This window comes from Lasioglossum baleicum, chromosome 15 (assembly GCF_051020765.1).
Source record: "Lasioglossum baleicum chromosome 15, iyLasBale1, whole genome shotgun sequence".
Lineage (NCBI taxonomy): Eukaryota > Metazoa > Arthropoda > Insecta > Hymenoptera > Halictidae > Lasioglossum > Lasioglossum baleicum.
In genome coordinates, this window is record NC_134943.1 from 12,141,178 (window position 1) to 12,168,471 (window position 27,294).

Below are 27,294 nucleotides of genomic sequence, written 5' to 3' on the forward strand. Positions count from 1 at the left end.
TATTATAAAAATTCGGTATCGAAAAGTATCTCTAAAATAGATCGAATGAGATTTTTATTTTCTTTAGAATGTGATACAGCATTTTCATCTTTGCATGAAGGTTCGTAGTCTGATGCACGAGCTTGCTCAACGGATCTTTATTTATAAAAGTGGTTGCTCGGGATAAACAATGATTAAACAACAGTTGCCTGGTTGTCGAGGACACTGCCTCCGAATTATTCGAGCAAACGAGCACAGAAAAGCATCGATCCGATGGCAGAGGTTTCGCAATATCGAGTGGCCGCGGATCGATGCCACCCCCGCTCGGTGCCAAGTTCGGAACGAAGCGCAGGCTTTTATTTCAGCCGGTGATTAATTATGCGAGTTCACCCTTGGCCGCAATTAAACCGAGTTTCCAGCGCTCGTCGCGCGTAAATGTCAGGGTCTACGCGCAGGGGGGGGGGGTACAGGGTGCGAGAAGGGGTGCGTCCGAAAGAAAGTAAAATAGCATTGCGAGAGAGAGAGAGACTTTTATCCCTCGTTAAGGGAGGAGACGAATGGGGTAACCCTCGCAATTATAGGAACCACCCCTTCGACAAACTTGATGGGGTGGAGCCCTTCGAGAAAAATTTGTACGCCGACAGAGACGGGGATTTAAGCGGGACCACCCCCGTGTTGTCAAAGGGTTCGGTCATGGGTTTTGTCTGCACGGAGACACGGCTTTTCTTGCGTCGGTCTTTCGCCGGGGGAAAATTATTTTGAAATTCATTAATGAGCTCGCGATGTCGCTCCGTGAAGTCGTCCCGCTTTTATCTCAACATTTTTATTCACTGTCAACAAATGCGCTGCTGGTGTCCTGCGTTTCCTTCGAATCCGACAGAGTTCCTTTCAATTGGTACTTGTCTGCTACAGGTTTTACTTAACCAAACATTTATTCGGTTATACACATCTTTTTACAATTTCAGTGAATCGCATTGTGATCGGTCAATGTTCACGATGAATCTAAATGCTTCGATCTTGATGAAATTGAATGATGAAATTGAATGTCTAACTGGACTTGAACGAACACAATTTCCGAGGATTGTTCGCATTAATAATTTGAGCATCGTCTATAAAATACCTGGACGCGAGGACAGCAACGCAGACATTGTAATAGAACGCGTTTCGCGCTGATTCATCCGCTCCATTCTTTCGAGTGCCAGAGCATTGATGCAATTTTTGCGGGTGGTGCGCGCATGCGTCTGGCACGCCGGTAATTGCGTCAACTAATTCTTCAATCGCTGGCTCAATTAAGAATATAAATTCAGTACGTGAAATTTGTCGAGCAACCGCAGGGAGAAGTAGAGTCGCGAAAATTCCAATTTAGTATCTGTCCGCGATAGTCGGCGATTCATCGCGAACAAGTAGCGTGTCTGAGCGTTTCCGCGACCATTAGAAGCGTAAACCGCGAAGAAGACGACCGCGGACACAACCGGGGACGACGACGTGGAGAAGGGGAATGTTCTTAAACCGTCGTTCTCTCTTAAAATTAATCCGCGAGGGTTGCAAATAGCCACTTTGACGAGCGGCCAATTCTCTCGTGCGAATCGCGTGGATGCCACTCTCTGCGTACTTTCGCCTATTCTAACGAGGAGAAGATGGAGAAGAGGAGACGAGAAGAAAGAAACAGACGAGCACGGGAGACCGGCCAGTGGTATAGAGAGCTAATCTTCGGAACAACAATTTTCTGCACCCTGAGATTCGCCTGCTCGATTCATTCCACAGAAGAAGAACTGACAAAACAATGTACATTCGTTCTTAAAAGTTCCATTTTGTACGCAATTATTAATCCTGATCCGTCCCTCGTGTCAATTTCACACAGTTTTCCCGACATAAGTTATACTATTCTGTTATTTGTGGGTAAAGCTCGAAACTTCGTGACTTTTATCTTTTTTTAATGCGAAATACAACCGAGAAACCAAACATGTAAAAATATGAATATGAATGAATCTTTCACCACTGATGCGAAATTTTTGTTGACTGGAAAAACTTAGCCGCGTCAACTGGTTTTCCAGAAAAGGAAATTTCTATTTTTGCCCAACTGTTTTCATGAGAAATGTGTATGAAGAGTTTGCCTCTTTATAAATAATTTATCATAAGAAAAATGAATTTCTGAAGGAAGGAAAGCCAGAGTTGGATTCGGTAAAATTGGATGTTTGTTGCCGTACGAAATTTTCGCGACGGGCAGGACAGGATGTTCTGGAGTTAGAGGGTTAATTTCGTATGGAGGAGACGGTGTTTTTGCAGGGAAGAAAGCCGATGCTATTGCAGGGAAGAAAGCTGATGCTATGCCAGTGCCGAGGACGAGACGGGAAACGGGGAAACTGGCTTCGACTGCGAACTGCGAGTCGTCACCGAAGAAGACGGGGACCCCGCTGAGAGTAGCCGCAGTTCGCACCCCGTGGCACGAGAGGAACCTTTTCCAATTGACGTCATAGACGCACTCTTTTGCCCTTTTTTCCTCCTCCTTTCGTCCTCAGTAGCCACTCCTCTCGCCCCGTTGCCCCACCGACTGCCGTTGCAACGGGTTAAGAATACAGCGTGGCGGGATTACTTTCGGCCTATGTGTTGCAACGTTCTGCACTGGGAATAGCCGGTGGCCAGGGCTGAATTAACAGCCGCTATCGAGACTATATATCTGTGTTTTGTAGTCGTCGTAGTCGTCTTCTTCTTCGTTGGTCGGGCGAATTCGCCGCCTGAACAAATTCTTTGCCCTCCCCCGCGCCGGACGTTCCCGTTTCCCGCCTGGCCAACAACCCCCTCACGACTTTCGCCATTTTTGCCGTTTCCGGAATTGCTCTCAGCTGCTCCGACCATCTTCAGTAGTGTCCTCTTTGCCGTCAGTTCGATGAGATACTATTAAATTCTAACTAGTCAGTTTTCTAACACTTTATATTAGGTCGTTCAGAAAATCGTTTCGTTTTCCCGAGGGAAAATGAAAGCTAATTTCTTAACATTTTGGAATAAGTTTTATGACATTCTGTCCTATGATCTTTTGCGATTTTTGTTCAGGCAACTTAAAGATCACATGATTGAAGAATTTCTGTTTTCTATTAGCAAAGAATTGAGTTGTATGGACTTTTTACGACTTTGTGTGCGGAAAAAATCACTGCATTTTTACTCTTGTAATATAATAAAAAAAGAAATTTGATGCTATGATAAAAAACCACTTGAAATGTTATAAATAGACTGCGGATCGTTATGCAAAATAAAAATGTTCTACCGGAATCGCAACAAATTGGAGTGAAATAAAGATTCATTTTGTTCCTTAATATGTTTAATAGGTTGTGAGAATAATATAATTCTTCTAATATTTTCATAGAACTTCACGGTCTATACACGAAGAACCTAACTTGTCTCTCGCTCAACACCTACCAACACCCGTTACAATGGATTTTCAAAAATCGTTTCAATCATACTGTCAGCAGGCCGCTCGATCGCCAAGTTTCCCAGATTCTCGGCAACCTTGCGCATTCGACGGGAATTTCCTCGAGGGAAAGACGCGGTATAAATCCCACAATCAGCCGGTCGATCCTCCCACGCGACTCGACACAGCTGATCTCGCAACACGAGAGCCAGAACCTTCGTGGACTCGCACAATGACGGGACTTTTAAAGATCGCCACTTTGAACCGTGGCCATTGTGCAACACGTTACCTGAAGGGAAATCGGGAAAAACTCCGGTTGCGATTTAAACCCGGCCTGGTTGCGTTGTCGTTCGACGGAGAATAGAAACTTCGTTGTTGTAGGAGTCGGTGGCGCGAAATCGAAAGAAACCATGTTCAACCTGAGCAACGAGCTTTTGTTCGGCCGGGGACAAACGGACGCGATCAGGTAGAAGTCGATGAAACGAAACCGCAAGTGAAAACCGAAGAAAAGCGGATAGCATCTTGTGAAATGGTTGGCTAGCTCCAAAAACGATTTTACATCGGTCTAGGAGCATAAGAAAGCTTTTAAACAATTTTGTAACGACATTAAGAAATAATAAACCGAATAACTAAATGAACACAGCTTTTTGGTTGCTCTTATGGTTGCCGGTATGTAGTTGGGTCAGTTCCTCGCGAGACACTGTGTACATGAGCACAAGTGTATTTGGCGCATCAAAGTCAAGGATCGCGGCTGCAGGACGTTGAGAAACGAAAATTTCGGCGGTCATAATCCAGTTGAAAATACCACAGAGTCATTTGCACGTAAATAAAGTTTCCAAAGAAGGCACGATTGGATCATTCAGAAGTATTTACACTTCGCTTTAAATTGTTTACAATGTTTAAACAATTCTCGACACCGTGTAAGACCGTTACGCGTACCAGGAACGATGAGAATATTTTTTCCCGGCACCTCGTTCGCGACTTATTCTTCAATTACCATTCGCGGTAACCGATCTCGGCTTAACGAGCGCTCCAATTAATCGGCGATCGGATAATTGATCTCCTGTATCGGTTTAACGAGAAAAATCCCGATCTATCCGGCCGTTGCATTTATCACCGGGTACATCGGTTTCCCCGTAAGTCGGAATTAAATTTCCAGATTCATTAGCTGCCATGGCGCGTCTCGTGACGCACGAGACGGCTCTCTTTTCCCGGCGATCCTCTCTCCTCTCCTCACTCTTTCTCACTCTCGCTCTCTCTCTATTTCTCTCTTTCTCTAGACCGCTCGAAAATGGCCACACGCAGCCGGCATAGCATCTTCTGGTATAAATACATATGAGAACTGGGTCGCTGCCCTGAACCACAGCCGCTGCCGTCGTCTACGAGCTTTCCTCCTTGTTCCCCGGAAGTCTTACCTTTGACCCCGTCGCAGTTTCCGCTGGTAATTAGTCGGACACGTTTCAAACGTGTCCGCGAGCCGGCCCGGACCATCTGCGAATTCGCCGCCGCAGTTTTTCGCCACGATCGCTACGATATTTAGCGGACGGACACGACTCATTAGCAGACAACGCCGCGCCGCGCCGGTCGAAGAACAGTTCGCAATAGAGGCGGAGAAACAATCACACTTGCAATCGCATTTATTTTACTGTGTTCAAGGTGAAGCGTTCGTTCTTCATACCATGTACGAGCTATCGAGCTTTTCGAAAATTCTGTGAACGCAGAATTTAAGACATTTTCTTTTGGGTTTAAAAATTATTCTCGACTGATTTTCATATTCTACCTGAATCTCAACAAACTTTTCTCTCTTAACATGTTCAATAGGTGTTGAAATTAATATTATATTTAAATTCTTCTAATAATGTTAGTTACTGTTCTAAATTACACCTGTTTATTTATGTTATAAATGCATCAAATCCGCTATCTAATTATTATATGTAGAGGGATATTTCACGCATTTTCGAGGATGAAGATCGAGAAGAAACAATTTATTCGCGTTTGAATCAGCGATTGCCGGAATGTGTTCGGACAATGCCATTGAATTTGGAAGAAGATCGTGCGTCGCTATTAGAGTAAATTAAAGCGAATCGCTCTAGTTGGCTCGCGTGACGCGGTATTCGATAATAGGAGGGGATGATTTCGGCTTGGCCACCGCAGCAGGATTTCCGTGGACCTGCAGTCCGCGGTTTTACGGCTCCGAATCCCGGAGAGCCGTGTGTCTGCAATATGACAATAACATCTGTGGCCCATGCCAAGGTACCCATGCCGTACCTGTGCCGTAGCGGACCATCTTGCAAGCCCGACTGTACGAAACGAAATCGAAAGGTGTTCCTCGTGGAGGACGCGCCAACGGCGAGTGATGCAGCTGGCAAAATATTTGTACGGAAGGAAACCGTCTCTCTCTCGTTCACAAATTGCGGCTGCGACACGTACGGCTTGCACAATTAATTCTGCCCATAATTATGAAAGTGGTCTAAGTGAAAATTTCGAGAAAATTAGTTTATCCGTTATTTTACACCACATTATTTCAAACGAAATTAATTCCACTTTCGGAATTATGGGCACATATTTAAATCTAAATTCAAATTCAACTTTCAATCATTATACTTAATCATTATGTTTAAATGTAAATTCAGATTCAACTTTCAATCAGTATACGGTATGCGGATAATAAAGCAATCAAATAGCCTGCTGTATTTTTTTTTCTGTTTCTATTTATTTTTGTCATTCGCGGAAGTGTGATTATCTAATTTATAAACTTGTTCGAACCCCTCCGAATGTACCAGCTGTTTTCTGCGAGTTGTACGATCTCCATATGGACCCTTTTATTTGTCTCGTCGGAAACGGTAAAATGACCGAAGGTGCGAAATTTTGATGCTTTCATCATTTCAAAGGAGACACTTTGTTTTGGAGAGGTGCGATTCTTCGAACAATACGTCTATCGACTTCCACGTAGAAAGGATTCAATGATTTACGTAATTATCGAAGTCATATATTCATTATGAAGATTGTGAAGTATTTTTAGTTGTCTTTCTAATTCACACTTACGATAGAAAATTCTTTTAATATATTTGAGAAACAGCTACTATCTCTATCTTCTATTTCGTTTACAACAAAAATTAGTTAATGATTTGGATTAATTAGTGACACATTTGAAGACAGCCTGTTATTCTTTTTTAAACATTATTTTTCCATACAGGCATTCGAACATTAGCTTGTGGTATTGTCAGAAACACTTAAAATTAAAACATGCATAATTTTCGTGGATAGAACCGTTCAAATTGTACAACTAGAGAGGACATAAATGTTACTTATCAAATAAAAGTCTTAAAAATATTTGGTCAGTCAGTCTATCCAAATAACATTACAAAATCAATTAATCCCATTTTTACCGACAAGGTAAATTACAAGCAAACCCCCTGACAGATGTCGCTGTCGTCCAGTCGACGAGCGAACACGTGTCGGTAAGACAGAGTAGCATAATCCCTTCTCTCAAATTAAAACTCAAGTATCAACTTCCAATATCCATTTACCAACACAATAAACCGCGACGAATATCGTTTGCAACAAAATTTTCCAATACCGTCCGTTCTAAAGTATCTTATCAACAACATAAAGAGAACCACACAACAGTCATAACAATCTTCCACAAAGTTGCATAATGACTGGTACCAATGGTCGGTCAGCCAAGCAATCGATATAAACACAGTGGAAATCGCTGGTAATTAGCAACCAGAAACTATAAACATAAACTGATCGTCCTAATTCGTCTTCGAATACGCGATATCTATTGGAAAATTACGATAAAAACTTGGCTACACAGTCCAGCAGAAATAGACCGATTCGAGACCGCATCATAAATGCAGACGATCATGGCTTTTGTGTTCTGCCCTCTTCCATTATTCCAGCAAGGTTCCTAAATTACCCTATAATCCCTGCAACCTTTTCGCATAGTTTCCAATGTTTCCATGAGCCATACAAAAGAGCTGCTGGACCAATCATAAAACTTGAGTGTTTCAAGCATAAACAAAGGTGTCTAGAACGCTATCAAACATTTATTTCGCGTCAAAGTAGTTCATTTACAATTGGAGCGATGTAAAGCTATGAAACCACTCACATATGTAGAAAGTGAAGTGCTTACAATTGAAGGTTAAAAGCACTGTAATTCACACGAGAATAACAAGTAAAATGCAATTGATGAAACGGAGAAAAGTCCCTGCAAACGACGAGTAAATTCGTCGTAGCCGGTTAACAGGTTAACCCTTGTGTAGTCAACCAAAATGCATAGATTATTTCGAAACATTTCTGTATTTAATATGTTTGCAGAAATTCTCGTTATAAGACTATGAATGAATATATTAGCGAGTAAAAAGAATGGACATTCACAGAGAACTTTTCCAACACTTTTCAGAGGAACATTAACAAATTGTCGAAAGAAATACAGTAGATGGGTACATAGTACATACACATCCGGGTACCCGGTTCACTACACAAGGGTTAAACGAACGGTAGTTTCTCGTAGGAATATGAAAAATTCACCGGTGGATCGGCGAGTTTGGGATCGAGTGTGAAAAGAAGAAAGCAGGGTTTTTTCGGCTTCGATAACGATCGTTTTGCGCAGATTAGAGCACTGCGGCAGGAAAATCGGGGATCGATGACGGGTAAAAGAAACACGGTCGAAAATTATTGAAAAGGCTCGTGGTGGTTGGCGTGTGTAGGTCGGGTCGGTTCGTGTGGGGCATTAAAACGTCGCCGAGGGACGGGTAACTCTGTGGCCCGTGCGGACGTCTCCCCGAGATGTATACCGTCGACATAACCTCGAAAAAGGAGGGATTCGGCGAGGAGGAAAGTGGTCGTCGGCCGTCTCGTACGTGAAGACGTGCCTCCGGGTCGAAGAAGGTTCTCTCGCCGCGCGGACGACGCAATGCCACGAAAAAAATCAACGAAACTTGCGCAGGAGCTGGCAGGAAAGTCAAGAGCCCTCGCAGTTGACACATGTCAAGCGTGCAGTGCGACTCGAAAAAACGTCGGGGCGGCCGACAACACACAATCACGAATACGGATGTGAAATCGACACTCACCGCAGCGCCCGGTGTTGCTCGACGACTGGCCCATTATTCTCACGCCGAAGGCGATGGCAGGCACGAGATAAAGCACTCGGTGATCGCGGCGTGCTCACGTGAAAAACCGGACGCATGAGTGCGCGAAAGACCGACACATTTTTCGAAAAATACTATCACATCGTGTACCCGCAGTGTCGCTACGACAGAGACGGACGGCCGCTTCGAAGCGACGAGGTGATTGGCCCGCGGCTAGCTGCGCACGCGCGACCCGCGGGATTTTGAATCCGCCGAGGTGTTATCATCCGACGAGACGCCGGACTAAGTCTCGCCAGCTGTCGGCCCCTGCACCCCGACGCCTTCTTCCGTCGTCGACCATCGCATTCACAAAGGTAACTCGGTCATTGTTATCCTCGTTCTACGCTCCGCATAGTTTAAATTACACCGCTCTCTAATTAGTAGACTACGGATCTTTGTGGAAAATAAAAACTGTCTGCATCGATTGCAAGAAATGAAAACGAAATCGAATGTTATTTCTTCCCTTAACCCCTTGCCGTACCGTTTTCTTTACAGTTACAGTGATTCAAACGTCTTTATGCGCAAAAATGTCGTAGAAGGGAAAAGAAAATGTATATCTTTTGCTTAAATATTAATTACAAACGAATCAAATTGTATTTCATTTAAAAGGAAACGCGTAACGTTTATATTTGTTAGACTTTGTTGAAAACCTACGTCGCGAGTCTGGCTCGTCAAACTACGACAAGGGGTTAACGATTTTAACACTACACCCACCGCTGTCTAATTATTAGTAGACTACGGATCTTTATGGAAAGTAAAAATTGTCTGTATCGATTACAAGAAATGGAAACTAAATCGCATATTGTTTCTTCCCTTAATGATTTTAACACTAAACCTACCATCACCGGTCAAAATGACCGCCTCCATTTTTCATAACACCTTATCTATTATATTATTAGTCACTGTTCTTGAACATCAAAGACCAATTGAGGATTTTATAACAGATTCTCCAACAACGATAATAATGTAGCTTGCGAAGCAACAAATTATCTTGAGTAATATGACCTAAGAACTCCTCTCGAGATTATCGCGCGAAAGAAAGTTCTTAATCTCTTTTCAAATGCAACACAGTTGCGAAACAGTCTATGCCGGTCTAAAGCGTTCAGCTATAAGAGATTCATAAGTGTAAAGATACATAATGTTACATTGTAAACGATCTCCACTGGAAAACGGTGTCGAAGTGTGCCAACACGCGAGCAACTTTCAGGGACAATTCGTCTATAAGCATCGATCCAGGTCAATGTACCAGAAATCAAAATATCAAACATTGGAAAAACCTGAGCCTAAAAGTCGTTAACCCCGTCACACGTTGACATATCGCGAGGAATGAACGCGGCAGAAAGCGTATACAGAAAATCGAAGTTAACCTTCCGATATAAGTATACAAACTTGTCGCGTTTGCCTGCAGTGCGACTGCCATAAGAGATACCCTCTAATAACGCGTATTCTGCGCGAACGATCTCTTGTCATTTCAGTTCGAAAGAGAAGTCGATTCAATTAAGTATGAAATTCGTTTATATATATATAATATATGTATAATATACGAATCTTTTAGTATCTAGCGGTCTGGCGTTCAAAATCATTTGTAAATTGTCAGCTCGAGTGATTTATGGCGCTGTTACTATAGCAGTGGCTATTCATAGTTAAGCGCAGATGATGGCGGAAAGAATTATCGGGGCAGGGTGTGGAAGCGGGGACTGTCACGGCGGAACTTCCGGTGAATATTTCATGTGAACTGAAGTAGAACCTTGATGTTTATAACTATTATCTGAATGAACAGTCTCGCCATATAAATTCTACATCGTTTATAGTATTCTCATGAATAAACTACGCTGACCTGAAATATAACGTTCAGTGAAACTGCGTAAATGACACATTTTTTTACAATATTCTCACGGATTAAATGCGGCGACTTCATTGGTAGTCGTAAAGTGTTCAACAATGGAATAACTAACAAGGGAGGTTTACGATCGGAACGAATGCGTTTTCTCCTGCAACCCGGCTCAAAATGTGGAGCACGACACGCGTCCAACCAAACCCGTGAATATTAGTTTCTGACATTTCATTGTTCCGCCAAGAAACGATTTGAAAGATTCAACATTTCGGAGTATTCGCTTATGTCCGTCAGAAGGGGGCGGTGTTCTCAACTTTGTTAATAATCGAGGCGGTCGGGTTCTGGAGTACCACCAGGGAGGCGGGCTTGTAAATGTTTGATGTCAATAGCTGACGAAGAGACCTAGATTGACCTTTTCTGAATGCGCAGTCTTCAGTGCCGGCGAGTTAGCTTAATTACAGGGTCGGAAACTGGTGAAATTGTGTAGTTCATTCAGAAGAATCAGGCATCAACGAATTTTAAAATCTACCCTCGCTATGATCATCCTTAGCTTCGTAAAACCAGCTCTAGTCGCATTGAATCGTTCAAAAAGTGTTTTTGATACAGAATGTATATCTTTCACGCAAAAATTTCGACAGGATCAACGTCGATGTAAAAATAAATATCCTGACCTGTTCGCTGGTTTGGCCACTTAGGCGACATAGAGAAGACGAAAAATTCCTCCCATTATCCAATAAAAACACGTACCAAGACAATCTCCGAGCCGGCTTCTTCATAAAACAGTTCCATGTCTCGAGCACCATAGCTACCGTAAGTTACAGGTACGCGTTGATCCTAGGTCCAGACTATGATACGCATCTAACAGTCGCAACTGCGCCCACAATTCGCGTGTGCCCCGCTCGCATTTTATCGTTCCATTCCGCGGGATGGGATCACGCAATTGCGGGCTGTTTCTAGTCCTCGATGTTCCTGCGTAGATCCTGGGGTCAGACCCGAGGGAAGGAAGGCAGCAGACACGCGTTCTTGCGGTTTGTTCCCTTCGTCCCCAGTCCAGTCCAGGAGAGATCATCGATCAGCCCCGTATCCCCGCTGGAAGAAGGCTTGAACAGGCTTGAATCAACGACTACGTCGACGACGACGACGACGACGACGTATCGCATCGCCTTGGTAACCGTCCGGCAAAACACTGCGTCGTGGATGCGAAAGCGTCAACGGGAAGAACAGAATAACCAGGTTCGTTCCTGGGTTCCGCACGGATTTGTCGGCGTGACAGCCGTGATACGGTGATCGCGTTTCGACCGGGCATCGTTTTCTTCACTTTCGTCTGACATGAGCCCGCTGGAGGAACAAGACTCGGAGGACTCTGGGTTCAACAGCTGACGCCGATCAGAGGCACGCTCGAGATTCCTGGCTAAACCGCTCGCGGACCCGGGGAAACATGGATGCCGGCTTCTCGTGGATCGTCTGTTTCGGGCTGATCGCGCTACTCGTCGTGTCGCAAGGTCAGTCTCCACAGGTGATACTGCTTTTTACTAGGATCTTCCTGCACAATTTTTCGTCGTACAGCAATTTGTTTCTTCTCTTAACTCTTCGCGCGTTCAAGTGATTCTGTACGGGGGCCTCTGAAGGTCTGAATCCGGCACTGGTTGTCGACGAAAAGATGTTTCATTAGCCCGCTTAGATCAATGTTACACCGCGGATATCTCTCTGTTACTTCCTAAATGAGGTATTTGTAACTAGACCGAGGATCTTTGTGCTAAATTTTTCTCTGTCGCTTGCAAAATAGGGGGTGGTCTCGCATAACAATGCGTTTCTCCTCTCAACCCTCTGGGAACGACGCACGGCGGAATGAAACAATTATTTTGTTGGACGACGGAAAGATGTTGCATTAACTGTCTTGCGCTTCATGCACTCATTCCTCTCGTAAATCCATAAAATCCGCAGTCCAGTAATTACTAACACGTTGTCCCCGTTTGTCCCTCCAGCGCGCAGCGGTTCGTTCCTTCATATAGTTATTACCCCTAGATAACTCGGCTGTCCTGCGAGCTACGACTAGACAACTTTATCACCGAGCGTTCATGACGATTCGAGGAATTCTTTTTATTTAATAAGAAGAATATTTCACCTCGCGAAGAAACAGGCTAGATGAAATTGCGAAGTAATATTTATTGTTGAAGCTATTTGTTGAAATATTCGATGTTCATCGACCACAGTTATTAATTGATTCATTTGACTGTAACAAAGATATAGTTGAAAATTTTTATTCTGCGGATCTGACTGTTGATCTTTATGCAAAATAAAAAATGTTCGCACTAGACTGCAAGACACAGGAGCCAAATAAAAATTGTATTCTTCTTTTGATTACCCTATTAAGCTAAAACTAACACGTTGATGTTTAACTATTTTTGAAGATGCCCACTGCTTTAAATTGTACGTGCCCATTTTTGTCATAAATCCATAAAATCCGCAGTCGGATCAGCGTTCGGTTTCTCATCATGGGGGTGAAATAGATGGCTATTGTAAACGTCCGTGGCATATTGTAAATAATTTGTCTCGATGTGGTTTGACTGTGTCGCGCCAGGCTGGGCCATCGACTGTTTCAAATGCGTGTCAATCGACGGGGACAATAAGCCCTGCGACGACCCGTTCCACAATAACGGGAGCCTCGCATTCTTGGAGTCGCCATGTCTGGGAGGTCGCAAGGGCCGCGATGGTCTCTTCCCTGCGACCGCGTGCATCAAAATAGCAGGCATATACGGTAAAACTTCCTCCTTTTGTGATTGCGAGTGGTCCTTAACCCCCTTTTTCGCGCTACGTGTTCGCTGAATACACTATGGTTCGCGGCACAATACGCTCCGTGTCGAAGACCTTACCTCGGCTAGAGGGTGGGTAAATTCCTTAAAATAATGAGCTGGCTATTTTACCCCTCGCAATCACAAATTCATTATAAATAATCAACGAACGCCGCGTTCCGCGAATTAGAATTGTTTCTGCGACATCTATGAAAATCAAACTTCTATGCAATCATCTGATATATAAATTTTTTTCTTTGTGCGAATATAAAATTGATATAATACCTCATAGAATACTGAAATGTTTAGTAATTGTTTAGATACGGGCATATTTAATAATGTAAACAATATTTCGAATACTCTGAGTCGCCATTCGAGTGCTAAGGGTTAACGCCAGTTTCGTAGAAATTCGGATCATTTCTGTCCCGTTCAAGGAAGATGAGAAAAAATTATTTGTGACCGATTAGATGAGTCTGGGATCTCTTTAACGGTGAGGAGCTGCGCGTTGGACAGCGGAACTTTGACGACCGACTCGGAAATTATAAGAATGTCGCATTGCGGAGGGTTCTACTTCGACGACAAGTAAGTTTAAAAGCGAAACGAGTTTTGCTTACTTTGTTATAGATTATAGACGGTAGTGAAAACCGAGGGAAGTTGTTCGACAATCTGAAATTGAATAGCTGTCGCGCGTTGCTGAAGTGGCGACGAGATTGAAAAACGGGGAGAGCAAAGGAACTGGGAAGAACGTGCAGTCATCAATTAATACAATTCCTCGACGAACGAAATAATGAAAAGTAGTAACGTGAAATCCGTAATCGACGAACATATATAATTATCCCATTAACTGGTGTCTCAAAATTTTAAGGGAGATTAACTTTTAAACAGGGGAATTCAATTTAGAATCGAAGAGATTCGACGAATTTCAATTTCAGATTGTAATTTGGTTTTTGTATGTACAATTTTTTATTTAGTTTTTGTATGTTTGAACACTGAACCTGCCGAGCCTTAAAAGTAACTGTAGTTATAAAAATGACAAGAATAATTTTATTTAGACTTTGTGCGACCCCTATTGTAATACGTGCTCTACTAAAGATATCTATACAATCGTTTCTTATGAAATCATTTTTATCATTTCAATAATTGCAAAATAAAAAACCTGGAACGAGCACTAAAAACGATTAAAATGTTTCGTCTTAGGAAAATAAGAAGGCTCTATTTATCTAGATTTTTCTTGGCTAAAGAAATTTATCGAATCAATTTCCATGTAAGCAACTTCATAATTTCAATAATTGTAAGATGAAAAATATAAAACCGGTCATTCGATCGGCAGTGGTAGGTCTAGTGTTAATGATTCGACATGTTGAATTTGAATTTGCAGATATGTCCGCGGTTGCGTGCAATCCTGCAACGATGCGGACGCCTGCAACGGATCAACGCGGCGAGCAGCTTCGTTTATGCTTCTAATCTTGTCGCTTTTCGCCGAGTTCGTCTGACGAAGATGTTCTACATACATATCACATATCGAATACAATCATAGGCAATTATTGTATATAAGAAAAAGAGAGCCTTTATCGGAATACGCATAATGGACCACTACTTCGAATTAAAACTATATGATACGACCAATTAGCTGTGGACCAACGATAAACAAGAAATAATATCATCGATTAAATAACGATATCAACATCAATTATCAGAGAACTATATTGGTTTACGATTAGACTAATTAGTACAATATAATATGAAGTCCGGATATAGAGTGTGCTTGATTTGTTCCGAAAAATATTTCTATCCATGTTGTACAGAATTTGAACGTTCCGAGAGAGGATTTGCAGATCATATTTCTTTAAGAATTCATTATTTATATATTTAATAAATCGAGGGATGTTTATTATCAAACGTCAAACACATTTGTCCGATATTATTTGCTGATATTTATCGATTTATCATCTGGAATGATTGTAATCAATATTGTGTTGAGCACTTGGAAAAATGATTTCATATATACATTATATACTCGTGTATCGGACATGCTGCATAGTAAAATAATATTCAAGACAAACTCACTATTTGATACTGCTAGATAGTTTGCAAATAGGAACGACGAAAGAACTGCCATGATTATATTATACGAGTACTTATATATACATATATATATATATATATACAAACGTAACCATTACTTTTAAATCGATTAAATATCGTAAAGGATATAAAGAATAGAATACATATTATAGTGATCGCTTGACAACAGTGAGATACATGTATATTAACGAAACGACAGCAGACTGTATAAGATATTAAATAAATCAAATTTTAATTTAAACTTCAATTTAATTTAAAATTCAAATGTATATTATCTAAACTTCCATTTCTAGAACAGTAGATATACATATATATCTGCATTGTTTCGCAGTAAACGCCACTCGAAAATGGCGAAAGCGGAAACAGAGAATGATTAAAATCTTATCTCTCGATCGCGAACAAAAAAGACGTAAACCCATTGCACCCACGTCGCGGTACTCGAAAAAAATAATTATATAAAACGAAAGCAGACCTCATTAAACCACTCGACCGTTCCCGCCACCTCCGCGTAGAATGAAGCTACAGCTCGACCCAGTTTCAAGAATCGCCCTGTAGAGTTCTCGAAAAATGCGGAGAATTGAAATGTAACGAAGATAAGGTCGCAATCCAAAGATCACGTCGCGTATCCGCTAATGGGACCAATTATTATACATCCGCTACCCCAGCGTGAACCCATTTGCATTCTTCGTAAAAAGCTCCAAAGTTCCCAGAAATATTGTACAACCCTAATGCAACTGATAGTAGTCCACAATAGTGTTTTTGGGACTGTATAAAATTCTCTAAATTAATGATAAGTTCACTATACAGATTACTAACTAAGCAACGAAAGTTGAGCTATCGAAGAAACTACGAAAATTCCGCGCGAAGAAGCACAATTAGCATAATTAGGCAATTTTCTCGGGTTGACAACTGCGATTCAAGGCTAATTCTAATCGGCGACATGGTTCATGCCTCTCGGAAAAAATTGAAGCGCAAGTGCAAAGGTTCGCGAATTTATGTGAATTTATGCGAACTCGTTGCTCCCCTTGTTGTGATGTAACACGCTGTTCGAACGCGTGTGATCGACCGCGAAATTCATTCTTTCTCGATGTAAACTGCGAAATCGAGGGTGGTGAAAGTATGCGAAGGGTGAAAGGGCCACGGAAATAAATCGTCGATCATGAACGGCCGCGTGACCAACGCCACGCAGCAGTGCGTCGAATTTTTATCGCGAGTCGTGTGTTGGCTTTGGGAGACCCTCGACAAGTTAATGGAGATCTTGTTCGATTTCCTGGCGAGGTTAATCGAGCTGACACTAGCGGTGATGAACCTGATTTTCCAGGTGATCTGTTTCCTAAGGGACCTCTGGATCGAGGCCATGCAAACGTTCGCGAACGTTTTCCGGGGGATCGTTAACGTTGTCAGGAACATCACCTGCGAGGAAGTCGAGGACTTTGCCTTGGCGTGTATCGTTGTCCTGCTGTGGATCGGTTTCTTCAGGTTCGCCAAGAACTTGATCGCTCAAGTACGATCTCTATTTAGCAGCTTTCCGTTCTTTCCTTTCCCTCTCCACCCCGAAAATAATTACGCAAACCATCCGCCCTCTCGTACCTATCCATTTTCGCTTGAAACTTCAACTCTTTGCACTCGGAGCTGTTTTAACTCGAAAATTAAACATTTCTTCCTAGCTAAAATAATTCCATTTTTTATATGATTTTTATCTTATTTTCACGGACTAAAGATTTAGTTCTTCAATCTCTAATATTATATTATATTTAATAAAGTAACAAATTTCACTTAATGAGATGATCATCTTTAATCGTAGTAATCAATATTGATTAAGAAAATGCAAAGAAAATCTAAGTCTACATATAAATTTAAATTATGCATCAAACTAGAGGGGAATGGGTGAGTTTTGTTCCCCGAAGAGTACAAGGGTGAATAAAATGGCTATTTAATCTATAAACAATTGTATGATAATTTAATATAAAAATAATTTATTATAAAAAACTAGCTTACATGTCAGACAGTTGTATCTCCTGAACGTTGCCACCATTATGTTAGTCTTCTATTCTTTACCACTGCACTTTAAAGAACTGGACACACGCAACTTAACTATCTGGTTATACAATAATATACAAGTCGCGTCCGCTCTCCGCGGCGACGGTTTAAATACTATCTGGAGTTTATTCGTGCGATAGTCCCAATGTCACAACTATATGTGTACCACACAGAACACTCGAGCCAACCTTTACCGTTTCTTCTGTGAGCCACACTTGCCGAACACAAACAACACGTTAACGGTCGAAAAAGGAGAGGAGTGCGTTTGTCCTGTGAGAAGAAGAGCGGGGAGGAGGGTCGTTAGACGAAATGATAGACGATCCAGGACAGATACCGTAGATGAAAAATTGCACGATTGAAATCCACACACAGCAACAGGTAAAAATTCTTTTAAAAATTCCCAAGCGATTTAACGGTAGAAACGATATTACCTAAAAGACCTCTTACTCCGCAGATTAAAGGAACAAAGAAAATCCCGAAGGATAATCGGGCGAACGAGTCGTGATAAATAAACTGTATAATTTGCTTATAAATACTACATCCTATATACTTTATTCCATTACACATTACGCTTATCGAAATTGGTTCAAGGCACTGATAACAGTCACGTCAGAACGTTCGTCTTCTCTATTTACAAAAAAAATGTTCATTAGCTGTAACAATGTGTAAATTCGTATATCGAATACAATTACACGTTTTAACTTGTATTCTATTATGTACATAATTAAATATAAATCGTTTAACACGGGAATCAACCTGCAAAAGAGAGGCACCGAAAACGTTTTTCTCTCGGCGGGAACGTATAAAATACATTTTCTGGGTAAGTATATAAATATAAGTCGGCTCTCCTCTTTCACACATTGATATGCGTAGTCTTACAGTTCCGTCGTTTGCTTGAGTTATATATACAGTTATAAATAAGTTCTTTGAAACCCACTTGTTTTTCTAACTGAATCGGATATAACACAGTTCTGTTCCGATATAATGTCTTCTTTGTTGGGAAAGAAGGAAGAAAGAAACTGTGCTTTGCTTATTGTTAACTGGTTATGCTAACTTAGCTGAACGTATTAATCGTATTAACGCAGTCTCAATCGTTAATGACAGTAATGACGAGTTTATGCTCGGGCCATGAAAATGTCTTTGGCAGTTGAACCTATTGAATGTTTTAAATGGTAAAATTGCGGTTATAAAAACATTGGTGTATTCGTAAAAAGAAGATATAGCTTACTTCATTTGGCGAGTTTAAAATTTGGAACTCTTGGGCCATTTTTTCCGACAGATCCTCCGGCAGCAGGACTTGCAACCATGGTCCTTGAACTACATACGGCTTTTCTCTAGAGACCAGTGTCCCAGTGACTGTCGGTGCGACGATAGTAACAGCTGTGTTAGACAATATAGACTTGAACGTAAAATGCCTGCCATGCATCACGCGTCCCCTATAAAAAATAAATAATATTCAATATTTCATTTTCCAAGGTATCTATTTTAATAACAGTACATTCTAACTGTGCATACTTGATTGCTAACGGTAACAAGGATCCCGCTTCGAGGTTAAAAGTTAAATGAAGTCCTGGTAAGACTTTAACAAAATTATCGTGCGACAAACTCGAATCCAGTTCGCACGGCGATAGTCTTTCCGATTTTATAACTGGTTTGATATCTTCTTCCTCATCGTCTTCTTCATCCGATTCGTTCCTTTTCTCTCTATATCTTTCTGAACTTCTGTCGTAGTTCACTTGAACCCACCTGTAAATGAATTTATTACAGTAACACTGCTTGCAAGCATCGTTTTTTCACTTGGAAAGAATTAATTTGTAACACTTGCCAACATTTTGCAGAGACGCCGCTTAAATTAGACCCCTCCTTCTCTATCCCGCTTTGTATCTTCTCTGCTATGGAGGGTTCATCCTCCATGATGGACCGTGTCCTTCTCATATCTGTTACCAACCAAGGTCCACAAACATGACTGGTTTTTAATAAACTAACAAGACCTAAGCCGTTCCAGTGCTGCGCAGCCTGCAATTCTTCGGACGTCACTCCTATAATTTGAACAAACGAAACCTGTAACATTACGCAGCAACCGTCAAAACCATAATACAGAATTCATTGAAATAAACAGTTCGAATTAAGAACATTAGACACAAGCTGACTTACATCACCATGAAGTGTGTATATAGGTGTCAGCAATTGAGGATCCCTCCCCATTAGGATCTGTGTGATGCGACCGTTGCCATTATCCAGAGGGGCATGCCACGATACATGATCGCCAGGCATCAACATGTTACCAGAATTAAAAACATATTTTGCTAATTGCTGCATGACGTTCGCTGGCCAAGTAGGAGGAGTCATTTCGTTTCTTTCTCTGACTAATCTGAAGGTCAACTCGAATCCAAACCCACTCGGACGACCAGGACCACTTTTTGGATGTATCCTTCCATCTCCGTGTAGATCCGACAAGCCCAAACTTTAACAAAGAAATGTTACAATTTTCAAGATACTCTAGGAGAAATACAGAATTAAAGGGATGGTATTAAGGTGGATTCAGTAAGACAAATACAACTCCAGACTCGATTCAGAAAAAATCGACGAGATTTAGTCAATAGCCGAACATATTTAGATAGAGCAGACGGAAAAAGGGGAAGTCCCGCTCGTCTATTTCCGACGCGCCGCATTTTAAACGACTTTATCTTCCTGTACCCCACACTTTCTATATATAGAGAAAAAGGGAACTATTGGAACAGCTGCTGCAAGCTGAAGAAGGAAGGGTCATGCATCAGGAAAAAAAAAGGAAGAGGAACACCCTTTCGCGGCGGAGCATTCGTCATTCGGCGCCTAAAATTTAATAAGGAATTCCTGAAACGAGAAATCATTTGTCTTTCGACTGTCCGAGTCGCCGCTATTCCCCGTGGATAGTGAATTCAAATTTAATTTCCTTGCGATTTGAAATTCAATGGGAAATTCATAGAAATCGATGGTCTTTATCCTTACTCAGTCAGTGGTCCCAACGAAAAGATAAAAATTGCTATCTTTTTTATGATTTTAAAAATATGATACGGATTCCGTGAATGGATAAAGATTGTTTAAAGTAATTTTTTTGTAATTGTCGCGGTGCTATAAGTGAAATTCTCTAACGATAGGCATGGTATATACGTGTCATCGAGGGTGCGCTGGAAAAATAACGTGCGCTAACATCAAACAGAGGCACACACCCGCTACTCAACAGGGTGACACTGACGAATACCCGACTTCCCGTTTTTTTTTTGACTCTCACATTCTTCCCTCTTTTCTATGCCACGAAACAAAAAGGAGGACGAGAAAAAGTATGTGACCCATCTTTCTTGAATGAATGAGCGACGGTATTGACTTAAAAATCGCGGGTGCAACAATCGTAAACGGTGAAAGTTACAAACAGAAAAAAAATGTTAAATCAATTTAAAACAACGAATGGAAAAGAGAACCCCGTCAAAATTAAATCTAAATTCAAATTCAACTCTCAGCAACCCAATTTAAATCGAAATTCTACTTTCGATCATTTATATTCAAATCGAAATTCTGCTTTCAATCATTATAATTGGAATTGTTAAATCAACGAATTCCGGAAGTACATCAAGTTCGTGTAGATCGAGATTTTCCACAAGACAATGAAAATAGTAGATCGGAAATTGGAAATCGGGAAATTGGACTCACCTGATGTAATGCCAATGTGGCGGTACGCCAAATTCAGGACAGCCAGGATTCTCGTACATGCTTATGTAGTCGAGAGGATCTGGACCACCCAACCTAAGCAAAAGTGCACAAAAAATTCCAATTATTTCATTTTATATCCGGTTAACCGCACTTGCGACTAAATATAAGTCGCCTGCTCTTCTTCCTGTGCAACAGCTCCATTCCCAAACACTTTCGGTACAACAAAGTCATCGATTTTTACATTAATCATGAAACATCAAACTGAAAGCGGATGTTACAAAAATATATGCACACACGTACATAATTTTCGATTTATTCTAAGCTTGTTTTATCAAACAATTTACAATAATAAGATAATCGTTTATTCTCGTAACACATCAACTAAGGAAACAAGAAATTTCATACATGTGTTTGACACACGAGAGAATACACAAGCATACTCAATAATAATTAAGACACCGAATAGTTACATTCTGCAACGGTAAAATAATGCAGTCATTGTTCCTCCAGGGCCTGTGCGTAAAACGTCACGCATCTTTCTCGTTGCTCTTTAAATGGATGGGTGTGTGGGGATGGTTGGAGGGCGTGAAGATAAATGAAAATATTCGTACCAATATTTAACGACAGCGGTGACAGTGAGCGGATTGCTTTGATCTGGATAGATCTCTTTACAACGGCTGTGCAGAGCGTCAAGGCCCGGAGCTCTGGTTGTTGGTGGCTGAGCTGGTAGTCCCGGAGGAAAACTTCGGCAAAATTCCTCTCTTTCACGCATATTTCCGTACATGTAGAGAAACTTTCACCTGTGAAATCTACCGAGCGAAAGATCCTACGGGATCCTACGGAATTTCTTCGCGATCACTTTGTTTACAGTCACTACCTTCCACCGAGCACAGAAACACACGTTCGCGATCCTTGACAAAACTAAAATTCTTTCAGAGCTGTTCAGAGCTGACGACCGACTGATTCCGAAATCACTGCGCGTCTCTGAAATTGTTTTAGGGAACGTGGAAAACTAGTTTGCTATTGGACCGTTCCGTTCGATCCAGCTCCTCATTGGCTCCTTCTATTGGAAACACTAGGACCCAATAAAAAAACTGCTTTACACGAGCACGCTTTATTGTCGCACGCACACAAACACACACAGATTGGCAGAAGTGCAGCGCTAGCTTGTCATTGGCTCAAGAGAAAATCAGAGTGCTCACTGGTGCTCACTTTTTCAGTTTGAACCAGTTTGAACGCTCTGGGATGGAATATGCATTGAATATGCATGCAACAGAACCTACATCATTTCAGATTTTTAGCACGAAACCAAAAAGTAGTGATACTACTATTAATTATACTAACAATAACTTAAATATACTACAATATATATTACAAAATATATACGAGCATTCAACATTGGTTGTATGGGTTGTCTCTCTCTAAAAAGTCGTGTGACGCCTCTTGTGATAGCGCGTTCAAAAATACCTAACCTGTGCACACCGTGCGGTGGGTTCTGACCATGGATATATCCATGGTATATTATATTTAATATAAATTATTAATTTTTTTTATTTATTTAATTATTTATTATATTTTTATATTTATTTTATATAATAACAGTAACGTATCTACTATTGGGTAGCAGAGCAGCCAGAGCCCTGAGGCAGTTATATTGGCGGGAATGTATCGAAATAATCTTACCGGACAAAAAGACTCCAGGACGTGTCCTACGAGTTACAAAATATACACAAATACACTTGTTATACATTCATTTTTCAGAATCAAATCATATAAATTTTTTAAAATTCTGCGGGGTGCTCAAGGAACCCCATTTCATCTACCCAATAGTAGATACGTTACTGTTTTTCCGCGCAGCGCCTCTAGCGGCCATCCATCGTATCAAAAAGGTTGGGCTCAATCCGCTCAATCCACTCAATCGAAGCACCACGAAGCACTGAGTAGCAGAGTAGGCCGTGCCCAGCCGTGCCGCCGTGCCACAACAGTAAAGAGAGGCATATGCAGGCATATGGCATATACGCACTGATACGCACATGAGTAAATACTGGTATATAAATACTAAAAATTGATTCTCGAAAAATTCTGAGGTTTTGACGGTTTTGACTCTATACGTATATGATATAAGAGTTTCTTTATATGAGTGATATATACCAGAGAGCATGAGAGGGTGATACTGTATCTTGGACAGAATATAGCGATATGATTGAACAAGTTTTCAGTCTTTGTCTTTTATGATCAGTGGAATAAAGAATATTTTTATTTGTGTAACGTGCGCTGCGCGGTATCCTTGTAAAATTGGAGCAGGAATTGGAACCAAAGTAACAACAAAAATGACATTTATTCTAAGGCCTGTATCATGGAAACATGTAATACAAAAATCATTTTTACCAGTCAATCATTTAATAACTACACCAGCTCTCGAATTCCATACGTCGAAATGTAAATATACAATTACTTTTTAGGAAATGTCAATGTATCTAGATGTCGCTAAACACGATGTAAACAAATATAAAACTCGAATTCACTTTGAAACACTCATATATATGTTTATACATTTTTAGATTCATGTCACGGTGAATATGAAATGCAAGATCCAAAAACAGAAGCTGATATGTAGGTAAAATTAGTATAATTTATAAACTACTATAAAAATATCATATAAAACCATCTCAATACATAGAATGATCTTCACAATACTTGATTGAAATGATTGATTGCTATTTTTTTTTTAGTGTAAATGTAACATTTATTGATAAGACAGGAACGAAGATACCAGTGAAAGGAAAAGTAGGAGACAATGTATTGTATTTAGCTCATAGACATGGAATCGAGATGGAAGGAGCTTGTGAAGCATCCCTTGCTTGTACTACATGTCACGTGTATGTACATCATGATTATGTAGATAAATTACCAACGGCTGAAGAGAAGGAAGAAGATCTGTTAGATTTGGCACCATTTTTAAAAGAGAATTCACGATTGGGTAATTGAATATATATTCTACATGTTTAAGGGGGTAGTTTTGTGTTTTCGGGATCGCAAGGATGCGGGATGCACCTTCTTATTTCTCGATAATGCATGCGATGGGGTCTTTCAGTAATCACAAACGCTAGATAAAAGATCAATCTAGGCTGCTATCGCACTCAAAACTCCTATTTTTACGTTTACGAAGTGTAATTTGCATTATTTGAAAGCATATAGCTGCGCATTGAGTTAAATCCTTAAAAACATTTCTGTGGCATACCGTAACACTATAGTTATATTTAATTTAATATACATGTATATCTCTAAAATATTATAATTAAACTCTGAATGTTCATGCAAAATAAAAAGTTTGCGCATCAATTGCAAGACGCAGGAGCTAAATATAAATTTATATTCTTTGTTAGTAATTATAATGTGGTGAAAATAATATGAAAATAGTATGAAAATAATTCATACACTTTAAGTCTTTTAATATTTTTACCGTTCTAAATTGCACTCGCTCATTTTCAAAATCTAGAGTCTAATTATAATACTACTCACAATTAAGGGAAACTTTAAACGTGGTTTAAAACTAACAAATGCTAGACAAGTGTTGAAAATATCGCAGATATCTTAGAGACTAAGGTCTAGCAGAATTGTTTGGAATTACACGTGAGATGAATTCTTAATGACCAACAAGTACAATCTCCACAGCATCGTTCAGGATAATTTTTGTAAATAATTATCGACCTTTTCTTACTCTTACTTGGGAAACATGCAGCGAATATTCAGTGAGAAAAGTCTGAGACACCAAGTAGATAAAATATATATTTTGGTCATTGAGGAAATCACATCGTTATCTGTGGATCTTTATGCAAAATATAAATTTTCTTCGTCGCTTACAAGATGCAGGAACCATACAAAAATATCCTCCTAACTTTAACAATTGTGATAAATTGAAAATAATATATGGATGTCCTTAAATCGTTGTAACGTTTTTACTGTTTCGAGTTACATCCACTCATTTTTCTCATAAATGCATAACATCCGCAGTCTGGTTATCACAGTTAAGAATTTATATTCACCGAAGATGTGGATTAAATCGGATGGATTTTGTAATTTTGCCTACCCCCTTAATCACCCATAAAAAATTACCTAAAAATATTAAAATATGTTTTCTTACTTTTAGGTTGCCAAATTATATTAACGAGAAACTTAGATGGTATAGAATTAGAGTTGCCACAAGCAACAAGGAATTTCTATGTAGATGGTCATACGCCAGCTCCACATTAACGTATACTGTACATCCTAATTAAAGTAATGTGTATATATATATATATTACATTTATACATATATATATAGTTAGTTATAGCTTTATACATATGTGTATTGTTGCAAACAAGTTCAATTAAAGATTGTATATTTGAATATCTGTAGTGACTGGCGAAAGGAGAATAACATTGTATTTTTTCAGAAAGGACTTTAATATATTTCGTAAACCTTTAGAGCAACAAACTTATTAGTTGATACGACAATTCATCATGGTACAATAATATTTTTTAAATTTTCAATATAGGCCCACATTAAAAAGTTGTGAAACACAACTTAGTACATTGTATACAAATTCCGACCAATTGCAATTTTCAAAAATATTTCTTTTCACATCCTGTAGTAAATTAATTGCTCTAGCTTCCCAAAAAAGTTCGAATCGTGTAGTTCAATTGTAAAAAAGTTATCGGCTTTTTAAGGAGTGTTCGAATATTTGTGGGAGTCACTGTATATATTTATATTGTTGCAAACAAATTCAATTAAAGATCGTATACTTGAATATCTGTAGTGACTGGCGAAAGGAGAACAACACTGCATTTTTTCAGAAAGTACTTTAATATATTTCGTAAACCTTTAGAGCAACAAACTTATAGTTTATATGACATTTCATCATGGTACAATATATTTATTTCTTATACATTTGGATTATGATACATACCTTTAATTACAATGATACAAGATTTAAACATTTATGATATAATGAATCTTTGAATTAAAATCATACTCGTTAATCTTGCAGCATTTACATTATTGTGGGATCAGGACCCCCCAAACACCAAATATGTATGGAGATTAGGAAAAGTCGGATGGTTCTGTGTGGGTGCGCGCATTAGCTATACCACCAATCGCGGGTTTCGATTCCCGCTGGCGGGATTCCCTCGTTTTCCTGAAATCCTACATACGGGGGCTCGTCTAGGATGGGAGGGAGCACCGATCACCGCACGATGGGCGCTGATGACGATGACAAACGTCGAAATAACATTTTTCAGAGCAATCATCACACTATGCACTCATTCTTTGTATAATGAAAAGAATTTAAATAGAAGTACATTCATACAGTCACGCTATGTCGTACAAAACTACATTTGTGAAGATGCGATTACATTTTGTTTCTCATTTGGTACGAGTCATCACAACGGACTTATTGAAAAAATAATTTTTGTACTTATTCGTAACTAAACAATTATAATATTTAATGAAATATCATACAAAAAGAAACTGCGTCTATATATCAAAAGTGGAATACTTTGAATCGATAAACATAGATAATTTGTTTACTATCGAAAATTAAACTATTAATTGCTATGGCAGTAAACAAGTTAATATTTACATATATAGTTGACAAATTTTTAAATAAAGTTCTTTTTTTTTTTAATTTCTGTATATTTATAGTTACACAAGTTTTTATAGAATTCTTTTGCAAAAATACTGCCTCACTGCGGCATATTCAGATTCACACAATATATTTATATTAAATTACATGTCACATACATATACATAGGAAGCCAAATTATATATTTTATTTTTTATGTAATGTCCCCCTAAGCTCGCTAAGTAAAATTTCAAATATATTTGTTAAGAATGCATAGCACGTATATATATTTTTTTTAATTGAAGAAAACATCGTATTTTTCGAAATATATAATTGAAGTTAATATTCATGAAAATACTTGTAATGAATTCTATTTGGTTTATTACAGCTAAAGGTATATATATCCTAATGGAAGATAAATATATATAATATATGTATATATATATATAACTGTAAAAAATATCATTACTTTTATTTTTAATACTACACCTTAATGCAAAGAGTATAGTATTACAATATACTGTAAAACGAGAATATGACAGTGAATATATTAATATTTATGTAACAAAGCTATTGCATTTTAACAAATGTAATTGTATCTATATATCTTTAAATTCTAAAAGACAAAATTCTAGTAATATTATTTTAGAACAATTACTTGAACATACAAGTTAAAGAAACTGAGCTCAGGGATATATATAAAATATTATGGATCTTATTAACCGAGTTCTTG

The 27,294-nt window shown here is 39.6% G+C and overlaps 5 protein-coding genes across 9 annotated transcripts in view; 3 read left to right on the plus strand and 2 right to left on the minus strand.

The window, feature by feature from the left end:
* Window positions 1–8,605, minus strand: part of Neur (E3 ubiquitin-protein ligase neur) — a 93,500-nt gene extending 84,895 nt beyond the window's left edge. Inside the window, exon 1 of the mRNA XM_076439813.1 lies at window positions 8,464–8,605. Coding sequence (XP_076295928.1) covers window positions 8,464–8,497 — 34 coding nt within the window. The 5' untranslated portion in view covers window positions 8,498–8,605. The remainder of the gene's footprint in view (window positions 1–8,463) is intronic.
* Su(fu) (suppressor of fused) overlaps window positions 1–21,964 on the minus strand; it is a 61,433-nt gene extending 39,469 nt beyond the window's left edge. The window contains exons 1-7 of the mRNA XM_076439839.1: window positions 21,570–21,964; window positions 20,959–21,051; window positions 19,426–19,735; window positions 19,097–19,332; window positions 18,787–19,017; window positions 18,500–18,707; window positions 17,230–18,424 (exon numbers count right to left, since the gene is read on the minus strand). Coding sequence (XP_076295954.1) covers window positions 18,359–18,424; window positions 18,500–18,707; window positions 18,787–19,017; window positions 19,097–19,332; window positions 19,426–19,735; window positions 20,959–21,051; window positions 21,570–21,742 — 1,317 coding nt within the window. The 5' untranslated portion in view covers window positions 21,743–21,964 and the 3' untranslated portion in view covers window positions 17,230–18,358. The remainder of the gene's footprint in view (window positions 1–17,229; window positions 18,425–18,499; window positions 18,708–18,786; window positions 19,018–19,096; window positions 19,333–19,425; window positions 19,736–20,958; window positions 21,052–21,569) is intronic.
* On the plus strand, window positions 8,636–15,431 carry LOC143216626 (uncharacterized). 2 transcript variants are annotated; one of them, XM_076439886.1, is made up of 5 exons: window positions 8,636–8,834; window positions 11,332–11,856; window positions 12,936–13,112; window positions 13,614–13,728; window positions 14,525–15,431. In XM_076439886.1, the coding sequence occupies exons 2-5, from the start codon at window positions 11,793–11,795 to the stop codon at window positions 14,637–14,639; spliced, it is 471 nt and encodes a 156-aa protein (XP_076296001.1). In that variant the 5' UTR covers window positions 8,636–8,834; window positions 11,332–11,792; the 3' UTR covers window positions 14,640–15,431. The 2 variants fall into 2 exon arrangements, with proteins under 2 accessions (XP_076296001.1, XP_076296002.1); XM_076439887.1 differs by lacking the exon at window positions 8,636–8,834 and adding an exon at window positions 8,867–11,164.
* On the plus strand, window positions 15,489–17,630 carry LOC143216624 (uncharacterized). Of its 2 annotated transcripts, none has more exons than XM_076439884.1 (2): window positions 15,489–16,710; window positions 17,445–17,565. In XM_076439884.1, exons 1-2 carry the CDS (start codon window positions 16,391–16,393, stop codon window positions 17,509–17,511), a joined length of 387 nt encoding a protein of 128 aa, XP_076295999.1. In that variant the 5' UTR covers window positions 15,489–16,390; the 3' UTR covers window positions 17,512–17,565. The 2 variants fall into 2 exon arrangements, with proteins under 2 accessions (XP_076295999.1, XP_076295997.1); XM_076439882.1 differs by having other exon boundaries at window positions 15,501–16,735; window positions 17,445–17,630.
* Window positions 21,965–22,860: 896 nt separating the features above from the next.
* Window positions 22,861–26,383, plus strand: Fdx1 (Adrenodoxin-like protein 1, mitochondrial Ferredoxin 1). Of its 3 annotated transcripts, XR_013010592.1 has the most exons (6): window positions 22,861–23,397; window positions 23,520–23,571; window positions 23,691–23,938; window positions 25,109–25,236; window positions 25,395–25,464; window positions 25,989–26,383. XR_013010592.1 is itself a non-coding variant. In XM_076439874.1 (5 exons), the coding sequence occupies exons 1-4, from the start codon at window positions 23,190–23,192 to the stop codon at window positions 25,210–25,212; spliced, it is 612 nt and encodes a 203-aa protein (XP_076295989.1). In that variant the 5' UTR covers window positions 22,861–23,189; the 3' UTR covers window positions 25,213–25,236; window positions 25,989–26,381. The 3 variants fall into 3 exon arrangements, 2 of the variants coding, with proteins under 2 accessions (XP_076295989.1, XP_076295988.1); XM_076439874.1 differs by lacking the exon at window positions 25,395–25,464 and having other exon boundaries at window positions 25,989–26,381; XM_076439873.1 differs by lacking the exons at window positions 25,395–25,464; window positions 25,989–26,383 and having other exon boundaries at window positions 25,109–25,348.
* The last annotated feature ends 911 nt before the right edge of the window (window positions 26,384–27,294 follow it).